At 41.3% G+C, this 11,306-nt stretch overlaps 1 protein-coding gene across 5 annotated transcripts; it reads left to right on the forward strand.

Annotated features, from left to right (window-relative positions):
• Positions 1–210: 210 nt before the first annotated feature.
• Positions 211–8,877, forward strand: LRAT (lecithin retinol acyltransferase). 5 transcript variants are annotated; one of them, XM_007176704.2, is made up of 3 exons: positions 211–255; positions 540–1,080; positions 5,165–8,877. In XM_007176704.2, exons 2-3 carry the CDS (start codon positions 541–543, stop codon positions 5,315–5,317), a joined length of 693 nt encoding a protein of 230 aa, XP_007176766.2. In that variant the 5' UTR covers positions 211–255; position 540; the 3' UTR covers positions 5,318–8,877. The 5 variants fall into 5 exon arrangements, 3 of the variants coding, with proteins under 3 accessions (XP_007176766.2, XP_007176765.2, XP_007176767.2); XR_009008280.1 differs by adding an exon at positions 1,244–4,548 and having other exon boundaries at positions 230–1,080; positions 5,165–5,242; XR_450502.2 differs by adding an exon at positions 1,244–1,449 and having other exon boundaries at positions 230–1,080; positions 5,165–5,236.
• Positions 8,878–11,306: the final 2,429 nt, after the last annotated feature.

Raw genomic sequence — 11,306 nt, forward strand, 5'->3', positions numbered from 1 at the left:
CCAGCGCAAGAGGAAGCCTGCATGTGGAAGGGGTTGCAGGGCGGAACTTAGAAGCCCAAGGCGGCCCGCCCCTTCCAAAGAGCCTGCGGTCCCGCGCGACACCGCAGCGAGCGGCGTTTGCCGCCGGCGCCCAATCAGCTCTCTTCCTGGGTCTGTGACGGCGTTCGGCCCCGCCCCCTCGAGGGCGATAAAAGGTACAGAAAAGGCGCAGCTGAGTGCACCGCGCGCGGCCCTGCTCCCCGGCACCGCCTCCAGGTGCGCTTCCCGGCCTGGGGCTCGCAGGGCGGGTCCCACTGGTTCCGTGGCTAGCCGCCGCCAGCTCCTCAGTCGCCAGTGCGGTGCGGCCAAGCCGATCTCCTGGCTTCTCCCCCTCCCCTTTTTCTCTCACTTCCTCCTGCGCAGACGGCGTGCCCCGTGGCACTGGGCGGCTGGCCTGCGGGTGAGCAGCGGCGCAGCGCCCCTGTCCGGCCAGCTCACCTTGCCCGGCCCGGCCGTGCCCGAGTGGCGACGGTCCCCCCAAGACACCCTTTTCCCTGCAGGATGAAGAACCCAATGCTGGAGGCGGTGTCACTAGTGCTGGAGAAGCTGCTCCTTATCTCCAACTTAAAGCTCTTCAGTTCAGGCGCCCCGGGCGAAGACAAGGCAAGGAACACTTTCTATGAGATCAACTCTTTTCTCCGCGGCGACGTTCTGGAGGTGCCTCGGACCCACCTGACACACTATGGCATCTACCTGGGCGACAACCGTGTCGCCCATATGATGCCCGACATCCTGTTGGCCCTGACTGACGACAAGGAGCTCACGCAGAAGGTGGTCTCCAACAAGCGTCTCATCTTGGGCGTCATTGGCAGGGTGGCCAGCATCCGCGTGGACACAGTGGAGGACTTCGCCTACGGAGCCGACATCCTGGTCAATCACCTGGATAGGTCCCTCAAGAAGAAGGCGCTGCTCAACGAAGAGGTGGCGCGGAGGGCGGAGAAGCTGCTGGGCATGACTCCCTACAGCCTGCTCTGGAACAACTGCGAGCACTTCGTCACCTACTGCAGGTTCGGCACCGCGATTAGCCCCCAGGCCGACAAGGTACCACGTGTGACTCCCCGGTGGGCTCGGTGGGGACGCCCCCTCCCATCCCTAACCTTTCCTATCCCCTGGGAGCAGAGATTGAGTTCTAGATTTAGTAACGAACCCTCTGGTGTTCGTCAGGGAAGCCAAAAAAATAAATAAACGGTGATGTGCCTTGCAGGATATCTCGAAATGCACGGTGAAAGAGTGTGGCAATGCAGTACCGCTGCCAGCGATGCCAGAGAGCTGCCCAGTTATTGCTGCAGAAGTCATCAGGGTGTCCATTCAGCGTAGTTGAAATGACAATGGGCAGGTGACTGAGAGGGTCACAGAAAATCTGTCGCCGTGTGCTTGCAACTTTACCCAAGAATTGCAGTTGGAAGGAAGGTGTCCAGAGTTTATATTTAATCCGTAACACTGTATAGTACAAATTGTTGTGCCTTTAAAACAAGGAAGCATGCTGTTTTCCCCATCTATAAGCTGCAGAGAGTGAATTCCCTTTGCTTAAGATAAACTGCCAAAATTTCCGTTAAGAAGACCTCCCTGGTAGATCCCTTACTCCTGTGGCTGAGCTTCAGAGAAGTCTTTTCCTTGGTATTCTGCATTCCTTCTGCGTTGGCTTTAATTCCCATCTAGACTTCCCCATTGTTAAGCATCCTTTACACACTAGCCCCACAGGTGGGTTAGATTGTTTCTGGGTTCCCCAGAGATCAAAACAATTGGTTTTCAAGAAAAGCCATTAAATGTTGGAAGGTGATTTTATGGGTACTATAAAAAGGGGGGGAAAACTGTTAGAATTTAAGATGATTAAATTAGCTACAAACCCAAAGGAAAACAATGGATTTTTATTGCCTTTTGAAACCTCTTAACTTGTAAAAATCAAATTTTAAGCCTGCAACTTCATTTGCAATTGGAAGTCTTCTCTGCAGTTGCTGAAGAGGTATTGTTAGTGTGCACCCTTCACAATGAAAACCTGGGCAATCACGTAATAAGCTTCAGATTATACTCTTCATGTTTAGATATTTGGGTACCAAAAGAATCTAAGTCCATATAACCAATTTTTTATTGCTCCACATCTTAATTTTTTGACCCATATGTGAAAATCTTTCTCTCCTGTCGCAGAACATGAACGTATAGTGCTTGTATACATCTGTGTATAAAACTCCTTACAGATTGTTTATAAAGCCGCAACAGTCTCAATCTAGGGATTCTTTTCTAAGCAAAATAAAAATACAGTTAGAGCACTGTGCAGTGATTCAAGAATCACAGCTTCAGTCCATGCCTGTTTAGAAATGAACTTCACCACATTTACAAACACTGGCTCCAAAAGTGTTCAAAAGGAAACACGTCAGATTTACTTAGGACCCAAGCAAATCATTTCTCTAAGGAAAAACAGTATTTCCCTTCCATAATTAGGAGTTACCCTTTCATGGAACACATATAGCACTGTATTATACATTTCTCCAAAAAATCAAAAAGCAAAAAAGACAGTACAAGTGCTTTTTTAAGGTAGTAAAATATTGAATCAGCATAAATAACTAGTTGGAGTAGTTTTTCCTCTTTGGAAACTGTAGAGAAGTGCTTTAATTACTGTTGCTGCATAGCACCTCTTGTGAAACTTGAGTTTTTGTCTTCACTTTGAATGGTCTAACAAACAATTTGACCACAGAGTAGATTTCCCGGGGGGGAAAAAAATCCCCATCCCAAACTTTCCAATTCTAAGGACTGTTTTTTTTTTTTTTTGATTTATTTTATTTATTTATTTATGGCTGTGTTGGGTCTTCGTTTCTGTGCGAGGGCTTTCTCGAGTTGCGGCAAGTGGGGGCCGCTCTTCAGCGCGGTGCGCGGGCCTCTCACTATCACGGCCTCTCTTGTTGCGGAGCGCAGGCTCCAGACGTGCAGGCTCAGTAATTGTGGCTCACGGGCCTAGTTGCTCCGCGGCATGTGGGATCTTCCCAGACCAGGGCTCGAACCCGTGTCCCCTGCATTGGTAGGCAGATTCTCAACCACTGCGCCACCAGGGAAGCCCTAAGGACTGTTTTTGAACATGCCCTGAGAGAAGTAGGTCATTAGTACTGAAGGAGGACTGGTTTCTATTTTTTTGGAAACATAAGGAATGACAATTCTGGGACTGATTGTTGAGTTCTCCATATATACAACTATTATTAGCATAACATGAGAGTTGCAAAGTTGTCTCTCACTTAAATTTGTGTTTATAAAAGCTCTCAAGAGCACTTTCCCTCAGGAAAACACTGCAACTAATGTGAAAGTGAACTGGAAGAGAATCTTTTTTTTTTTTTCTTTGTAGTGATGCTCTTCTTTACAAGTTTAGAAATCATAAAATTAAACTTTTATATTACTGTTAACAATTTCAGTATTTCATAAACTATAAAGCCCTTTAATTAGTAACTGTTACTATTCCTTATGCTTTTTTTTTCTTTGCTGATACTGCTTTGCATTGCCAAAATGAATACACATACCCCTTTTAATTTCTGGGGATTCAGTGCTCAAAAGTTCCCCTGTAGGCTTCTTAACAACTAGAACCTAGAGGACATTTCCTACTGTGGAGCAACACCAGCGGTACCTCCTGGACTGATGGCCAAATGAACAAGAACAGGACATTAGAAACAAGATGCTCCTTGTGCAAGTCTTCTTTTGGGGGAAAGAGAGTCCACAATGATTCTATGTTGGCCTTAATTAAAAATTATTTGAAAAAGATAAAAGAAGCATGACTGTATCAAGACAACATTCTTATTTACCTAAATGTATATCTCCCCATTATTTGCCAAGCAGCTTTTCTCATTGTCCTGAAAACTTCATTCAGTTTGATCCTCATCACTTTAAGATTGTGTATTTGTTACTCAATGTCTTGTTAGTTTAGTAAAAAGAGACAAATCATATGTTTGACATATAAAAAGAATGACATCTGGATAACCAACAGGAAATTTCATATTTGTTGAGATACTGTATAAAAGTACAGACAGAGACAGTCTTGCAGTGAAGGTAGTGTGTTAAAATATATTGGACTTGTGCATTCATTCCATTAAGAATTTGGAAACCTAGCTCTCCAGTACTAAATACGCCACTGTAGGAGACCCTAAAAGCATATACAATGACACGTCTAGAAAAGGAGCTTAAAACCAGTATGAGTAGGAAACTCTTAGCAAAATGGAGCAATTAATTGCTAAATTCTGCCCCGACAGTGATGAAGTAGAGATAATTGTCAACAGATCTAGCAGTGATAATAATCGTTGTAATACCTTACATTTATACAGCATGCAGACGAATACAAAGTACTCTTGCAAAAAACACTCATCTGATCCTCACACAACCTCAGTATTTCCATGGAGGAGAAGAGGGTAGTCTGGACATGCTAAATGATTAAAAGGTGATCCAGGACTCAGACATAGGCCATTACTTCTAAGAAAAATTCGTTTTCTAAGGAAAAAAAAATTATACATCTTAGAAAAATGCATTCCTCTGGGGGTAAGGATCCTGTTTAATTTATCTTTATTTCTAGCAGTCAATTTTGTGTCACATAATTGATTATGAATTTAATATATTTTGGCAGGGAATGGGATATGACAACAAAATTAGACTTTCTATGCCTTTAGATTTTGAGACTTATCAGAATGTTATAATCAAAAGTATCACCAAATTTTAGAACGGTGAGTTGTAGGAATTGAATTCACCAATAATGATAGGCTAAATTCTATTTGTTTGAGATTAGAGATCCGTTTGCTCATTTTACTTTAGAATATGTTATTGTTATTGAGAGGCAGTTTAATGTTGTCTTTAACCTTTCATCCTGAATAACTTTTATGTGGTTACATTCTCTGTAGTTTTCTATAAATGTTGTGTATGTACAAAGGCAACTGTCAGTATTAACCTAGTTGCCTAAAGTATCATTTCAGCTACTATGGGATGTAGAATCAAGAAACTGAACTATTAACATCTTAAATTCTTTCCAAGGTCGTGAGAGAAATTCTAATTCTTCTGGTAGATAGAAAATAGCTGGGAAAGTTGTGCTCTACTATTTGGCATATGTGATTCTTCCTAGGTTTAGCCACCTTTTCTAATATTCTTAAATTTTATTTTCCAGTTTTGTGAGAATGTGAAGATAATTATTCGTGATCAGAGAAGTGTTCTTGCTTCGGCAGTCTTGGGATTGGCATCTATAGTCTGTCTGGGTTTGGCATCATATACTGCCCTTCCTGCAATTTTTATTCCATTCTGCTTATGGATGGCTGGCTAACTTCATACCCTCGTTTCAGTGTGTGTATTCTGTGTGTAGATATGTTTATATTTATAGAGCACAAATCAGTATAAGCATCGTTGAGAAAAATGTGACCTGTAATACTGCGTTCTGGATAAAAATGTGATTAAGAATCACACAAAGTGCTTACCGTGTAAGCCCAAGAACAATGGCTTTCTGAATCTTCCCAGGCAGTTCCATTTCAAAGCACTGCGAATCTTGGAAACATGACAGCTTGTGCTAGAATTCTCCATTACAAGAAAATCAGCCCCTAAGATGATGGCCGCAGGAGATTATTTGTGTTATTTTTTTTCTCTGTAATCATTGTTCTTCTCTGTTAAGCCTAAATTAGAAGATTGGAAAATTTACTGAACGAGACCACTAACTTTATTGTAAATTTATACTGTTTCATTGAAAAATTATATTAACTAAAAAAATTTCCCTTATCAAAACATGTTTGATGATTGGCCAAAAAAAAAAATCACAATTTTTTTCATGTATTATATATAATTTCCAATAGGTCAAGAATAACTTCATTACTTGAAACAATATTGGCAAAGGTAAGGTTTAATGATAAAGTAACTGACGAGAACTATAGAAATCTGTGTTTTCCTGCAGAAATAGCTACTAATGCTATAGTTAATTTGATTTGGTTTTACTTAGTAGGAAACCTGGCATTCATTTTTTTTTTCCTTTTATTTGTCACTAGTTACTGTAAACCACTCTGAGAGGAAAATGAACATAGGATTGAAGTAATTCGGGTACTTGGAGTGTGTATGTGCCAGTTAAATACACAGATATCCACATACACTCAGACTGATGAGAGACAAATTAAGTTAGTTCTTGATTGCTTTATTATCATACCAGTGTAGTTAGTATAGAGCATTGGTGGAGGTGAACGTAAAAGCATGTTCAATCCATTTTCTTATGCCCTTGCGTCTGTGGTGTAACTTGCATGTATGTCGTCATTGGACAGTTTAATTTTAAAGCACTTACTAATGCACTGTATAATTTTTAAAAGCCCTGAGATTTGTTTCATTTGTTCCATTTCATTGCTAAGTCAGTATAGTTTACATCCTTAAAAGAATGATGCTTCAGCAATATATAAAACCCAAACAAGTAGGACCAAAGGAAATAACTGTTAGAAATCATTTTTAAGTGTCTTAGTACCACCAGGCATGTAAGTTGATTACACAGAGGCTGTTTTAATATCAGAGTTGAGATGTAGCAGTGTTAAAGCAAGCATGCAAGTACTTTTACAAAATTACCAAATTCTAAAAAGTAAGCTACAAGCTAGACTTGCATTTCAAGTATTAAAATTGCTTTATAAACTATCAAGAATCACAAAATAATGAGTCACATAATGAGTGGTATGAGGAGGGTGGGGTTAGTCACTCAAATCAAAACAAATTTAAGAGCAGATTTTAGTACATCACCACTAATTTACCTACAACAAATTCAGTTAGAGTTTAATAATAATTAAACTTTGTTTAATTATTTAAATGTCTTGAATAATTAAAGCATGAAATGACAAACACCACAGAATAAAGTGTTCTATGGGCCTATTCCAACCACTTAAAGTTATCTTAAGTGTGTATACATAAAAACAACCACTATGAGAACTCCATTGTATTAGTGGTTTTTCACTTACTGTATATTATTCATGTAGCAATTGTTTAAATAAATTCATTTAAAAAATATGGTGTCCTCATAAATAATTAACATCTTCTTCTGCAGACTTTGGTATTGCAGGTAGCAAAAACCACTGTGTGACGGTTAAATCTGTGTTCAAAGATCATAATCCCTCATTAAAAGCCAAGGGAAGTACTTAAGGTTGGAATTAACATAATTAGTCTTGACTCATATCCTTAAAGCAAGATTCATTTCATCATTCGTGTGCTCATTATGTGCCAGACTCTGACCTATTACAATTTCATGCTCTAGAATTATTATTATTTGTTAACTACCTGTATTAGAGTATACACAGTGCTATGGGAAAACAGGGGTAGAAGAAATGAAATCTTCCTGAAGGGTCAGAGAAATCTGTGTGAAGGAGGAAGTGCCAGCATCAGGCAGAGAAATAGTAAGAGGGGGTCTCATCACACTGACGTGTTCCACTACTTGTGGGAAGAGGGAACCAGAAGGAAGATTTATATTCCCTAGAATTTGTTGAACTACTAGGAGAAAAGGAGAGTTTTCGTTTTGTTGTGCTCGGTTTGATTAGTTGCTTAACAAGGTAGAAAGAGAAGCATATATCCTTGATTGTTGTTATGGAAGAAAGCCTGAGCCATTAATGTCTCTAGTGAATTCCTCTGGGCTTCATTAGTTAAGATTCATCCTTATGGTCCTGCAAATTTCTGTTCTAACTTGTGAAATGATAATCCAGTAGTGTCTGATGCAGCTTTTGGTGGCTTATTTTGTTCTTTGCCATACCTCGCTAAAGGCTGAACAGGACTAGCCAGGGCTAAAATAAAATAATGCAAGTATCAGGTACTATGCAGGTGTTGGGGATGAAAAGATGAATGAGACATTGACCTTCTCCTCAAAGCTGATGGTCTCATATACACAGAAGGATGTATTAAGACTTTCTGCAATAGAGCTGATTGAAGGCACAGAAAGAGAAGTGGTTCGTTTTCACTGATAAGGTCAAAATTATAGGAACTGTATTGAGACTTGGAAAATCGGAGTGTTTTCCAAAAGGACAGATCTGGGGCAGGACATTCTACACACTGGGGACAGCATGAGCAAATGCACGAGAACTGCCCCCACCATGCCTGGCACAGAAGAGTGAGGTACTTTCTAATTCAGGGACTGAAAGCCTGAAACTGCATGGGGCATTCAGGCAAGTGCAAGTGGTTCAGAGGCTAGAGCAGAGCAGGGCTGATGAGAGATGCCGGGAGAGTGATCAGGTGGTGCAAGTCTTGTGTAGACCAAGTTTGGACTTTATGAACGGGCAATGGAGACTTGGGGTTCAGAGAGGTAACTCCCAAAAGCATGTTGGAAGATGGAGGCATGGGGCAAGACGACAAGGGGATCTTAGGAGACTAGTTATGGTCTTCAATCTCTCAAGTAATGGCCTGTAATTGTAAGGGTGGAGAGCAAACATGTCAAGGAAATGTCAGCTGACTTTAGCCAAAGCCTTATAATTGACTCATGAGTAACTCCTGGTGGGGTGTCAGGGAGGAGTCATGCATCCTTCTTTCCTGCCAGAAAGTTGGTTCCTGAAAAATAAATTAATGTGGTGACCGTGTGTAAATTGGATGCTCCAGATCTTTGTTCTGCTAGATATGTTTCTTCCCAAGAACAAGCAAATAAGTATGGATTTGTTTTTTAAAAAATTATTTTTTTCAGAATATATATTTCATATTTTTCCATTTTATATTTCATACTGTTACTTTCAAGTATCAAAAATGTTTTCTGGCAATATCAAAGTTATGCCAATGGCAAAAGTCTTTTGTTATAGATGAGAAGACTGTAAGAAATGATGGCTGCTAATCTGTTTTATAGGATCTGTTTAGAGAGCTTTACCTAACTAGATCTGTCAGCTCAACTAGTTTTATATTTGGTATACATGCATGTTCAATAAAATCAATTTTACATACTGTCCCCTCTCATCTTTCAATTTGAAATACGTAAAAGTAGATAACAAAACACTTTTTTTGAACATGGCAGCCTGAAAGTTTTTGCCTCTCAAAGCTTCCTTTACTGAACATAGTTTTATATATTTGAAATTAAAATTTTTTGTGGATCTGCCTTCGGGTTGATATAATCTATGTTATCTACATCTTGAAGCCTACCTTGATTATGTAGAAAAGGGTTCTGTGTAATATTAAATAACAAATCCCTTCTCCATTCCACAAAATCAAGCAACAACAACAATCAGAGCCATGGGCATGAACTCTATAATCAGATGTGTAATGCTACCAGGGCAGCCTGCAGCTTTACACTGGCCATGGGTGTGGTGGGAATGAGGCATCACGGGAACAAGTCCCAGGCCAGTCTTGAAATGCATTCACAGCATTGCAAGGACCACAGAAGTTACTGGGCTGAACCCTTAAACCTCTAACCAGATTTTAGAGGTGGAAAATCAGGCACAGAGGTTGAGATACTTTGTGATTATGCAAATAATTAGAGCCAGATCCCAACCTTGACTCCAGCTTTCTTTCCACTGTACCACATCAGTTCCCTGAGGCCTCCCATAAACTGGACAAGCTTTCCTCCAATGAATGTATTAATTTCTTGCAGACCTTCTGTGTACTCCAAGCAGGGCCACACAGAATGAACTAGTTAGAATCTTAGTTCTGTAGCTGCTCAGTCTAAGGAGAGAGAATGGCAAGTCAATAGATTTCAAAACGATAAGCTTGTAGAGGTGTCAGAAGAACAGAGAGACGAGACCGGTCAGTAAAGGAGAGGAATGATGGCAGAGAAGTCTTCACTGACACCTTAACTGAACTGTAAAGGATACAAATATTTAAAGTGAATGAGAACTCCCTTTTCCAGGCCATTGCAGGCACCTGGAGCAGTAAATACAAAGGCACAGTCATGAGGCCCCTCCTGCAGCTGGATTGCTGCTAGTCATTAAGAACAATCACCTGTGTTTATGTTGTTGCCTTGAGAAAAAGGTGCCCAGTACTGTTACAAAGAACTCACTGTTCCTTTGAGGAAGAACAGCTCCGCTCAGGTGATGGTGGAGACAAGAGGCAAGACCATGGGGGGCTTTACACTGTTAAAGTCCCGAGTACAGAGAAAATGTTTCCTAAACTTTCCAAGTGCCTCGGCTGAATCTAATAAGTGTGCAATTTTGTGAAACACATGATGAATGGGGGTGGGATCAGATTGTGAGGAAAAGAAACAACATTTTATGGACAGAGGTTTATTTAAGGTAGATGGAGAAGCAGGAAGTACAGGAATCTCCTCAAACAGGTGATGGGTCCCTTCTCCCCAGTCAGCTCACAGCTGCTCCCATGTCCCAGCAGCGACCCTGGTGCCATCATTTTCCTGACTCTAGATTCTGTCCCCAACATTTCTTCCCATTGAGCTTTTACCTGCTACTCCCATGGCTGCCTACCTGCTGCTACTAACACTAAGTGTGTCATTGCTTCTGATGCTTCATGGCTTTCCTTAAATCCTTTACTGTTTCTTTCACTTCTGCTTCACTCTACCAGGTCTCTGTCTCTCACTGAAAACTGCCAAAGGATATAATTAGGCTGACTAATCATGGTGCAATATTGCTGCTTCCAATGAACAAAGTTATCGAACCAGGCTGCCTCATGGGCCCCTGGACCCTCATATCTTTTAGGTCAGATACCTTCAGATCAGGTGACAGCCTTGGGCCAATCAGTTGTTGCCAAGTTGCACAACCATGGGCTCCAAGTCACGGTGGAGCTACTCTAAGGAGCTACTTGTAACTGATTTTCCTTTGCAGATGGCTATCAGCCAGTTTAGAGGGAGAGTAGTACCTGATCATCGCCTTCCAGAGCTCAGTCTGCAACAACATAGAGGATGGATTGCATGAGGAGATGTAACTCAAAGGACATCCATTCTGTCACCAAGATGTAGGAGAGAAATGATGAAGACTGGATAATATAAGTCAGTGGCAGTGGGGATGGAGAGGAGAGAATGGAATGATTCGAGGAGTGTAAAAGGGGGAGGGTGTTTCATACAGTGTCCAACCAAGAACACAGAAACTTTTCTAAGTATTGTCTGGCAAGATGTGCATGTATGTGTGTGTGTGTGTGTGTGTGTGTGTGTGTGTGTGATACCTTGGTTTCTCTCTTCCACTCAGCCTCCAATCTCTTGTGAGGGCCTTACATTGGCCAACAAAGCCAGAAAGCAGCTGACAGGAGAGCCTGGGAAACAGCCTGCTGTGAAAGTCAAGAAACATATCTGAGGGCTAACAGGAACAATTGGGCACCCATCAATATAACTGGTTGTATCGTGCCATACTGGCTAATTTAGGGGAGTGGGCCTTGGAAGAAGTAGGAAGAGC

This window comes from Balaenoptera acutorostrata, chromosome 5, assembly GCF_949987535.1.
Source record: "Balaenoptera acutorostrata chromosome 5, mBalAcu1.1, whole genome shotgun sequence".
NCBI lineage: Eukaryota > Metazoa > Chordata > Mammalia > Artiodactyla > Balaenopteridae > Balaenoptera > Balaenoptera acutorostrata.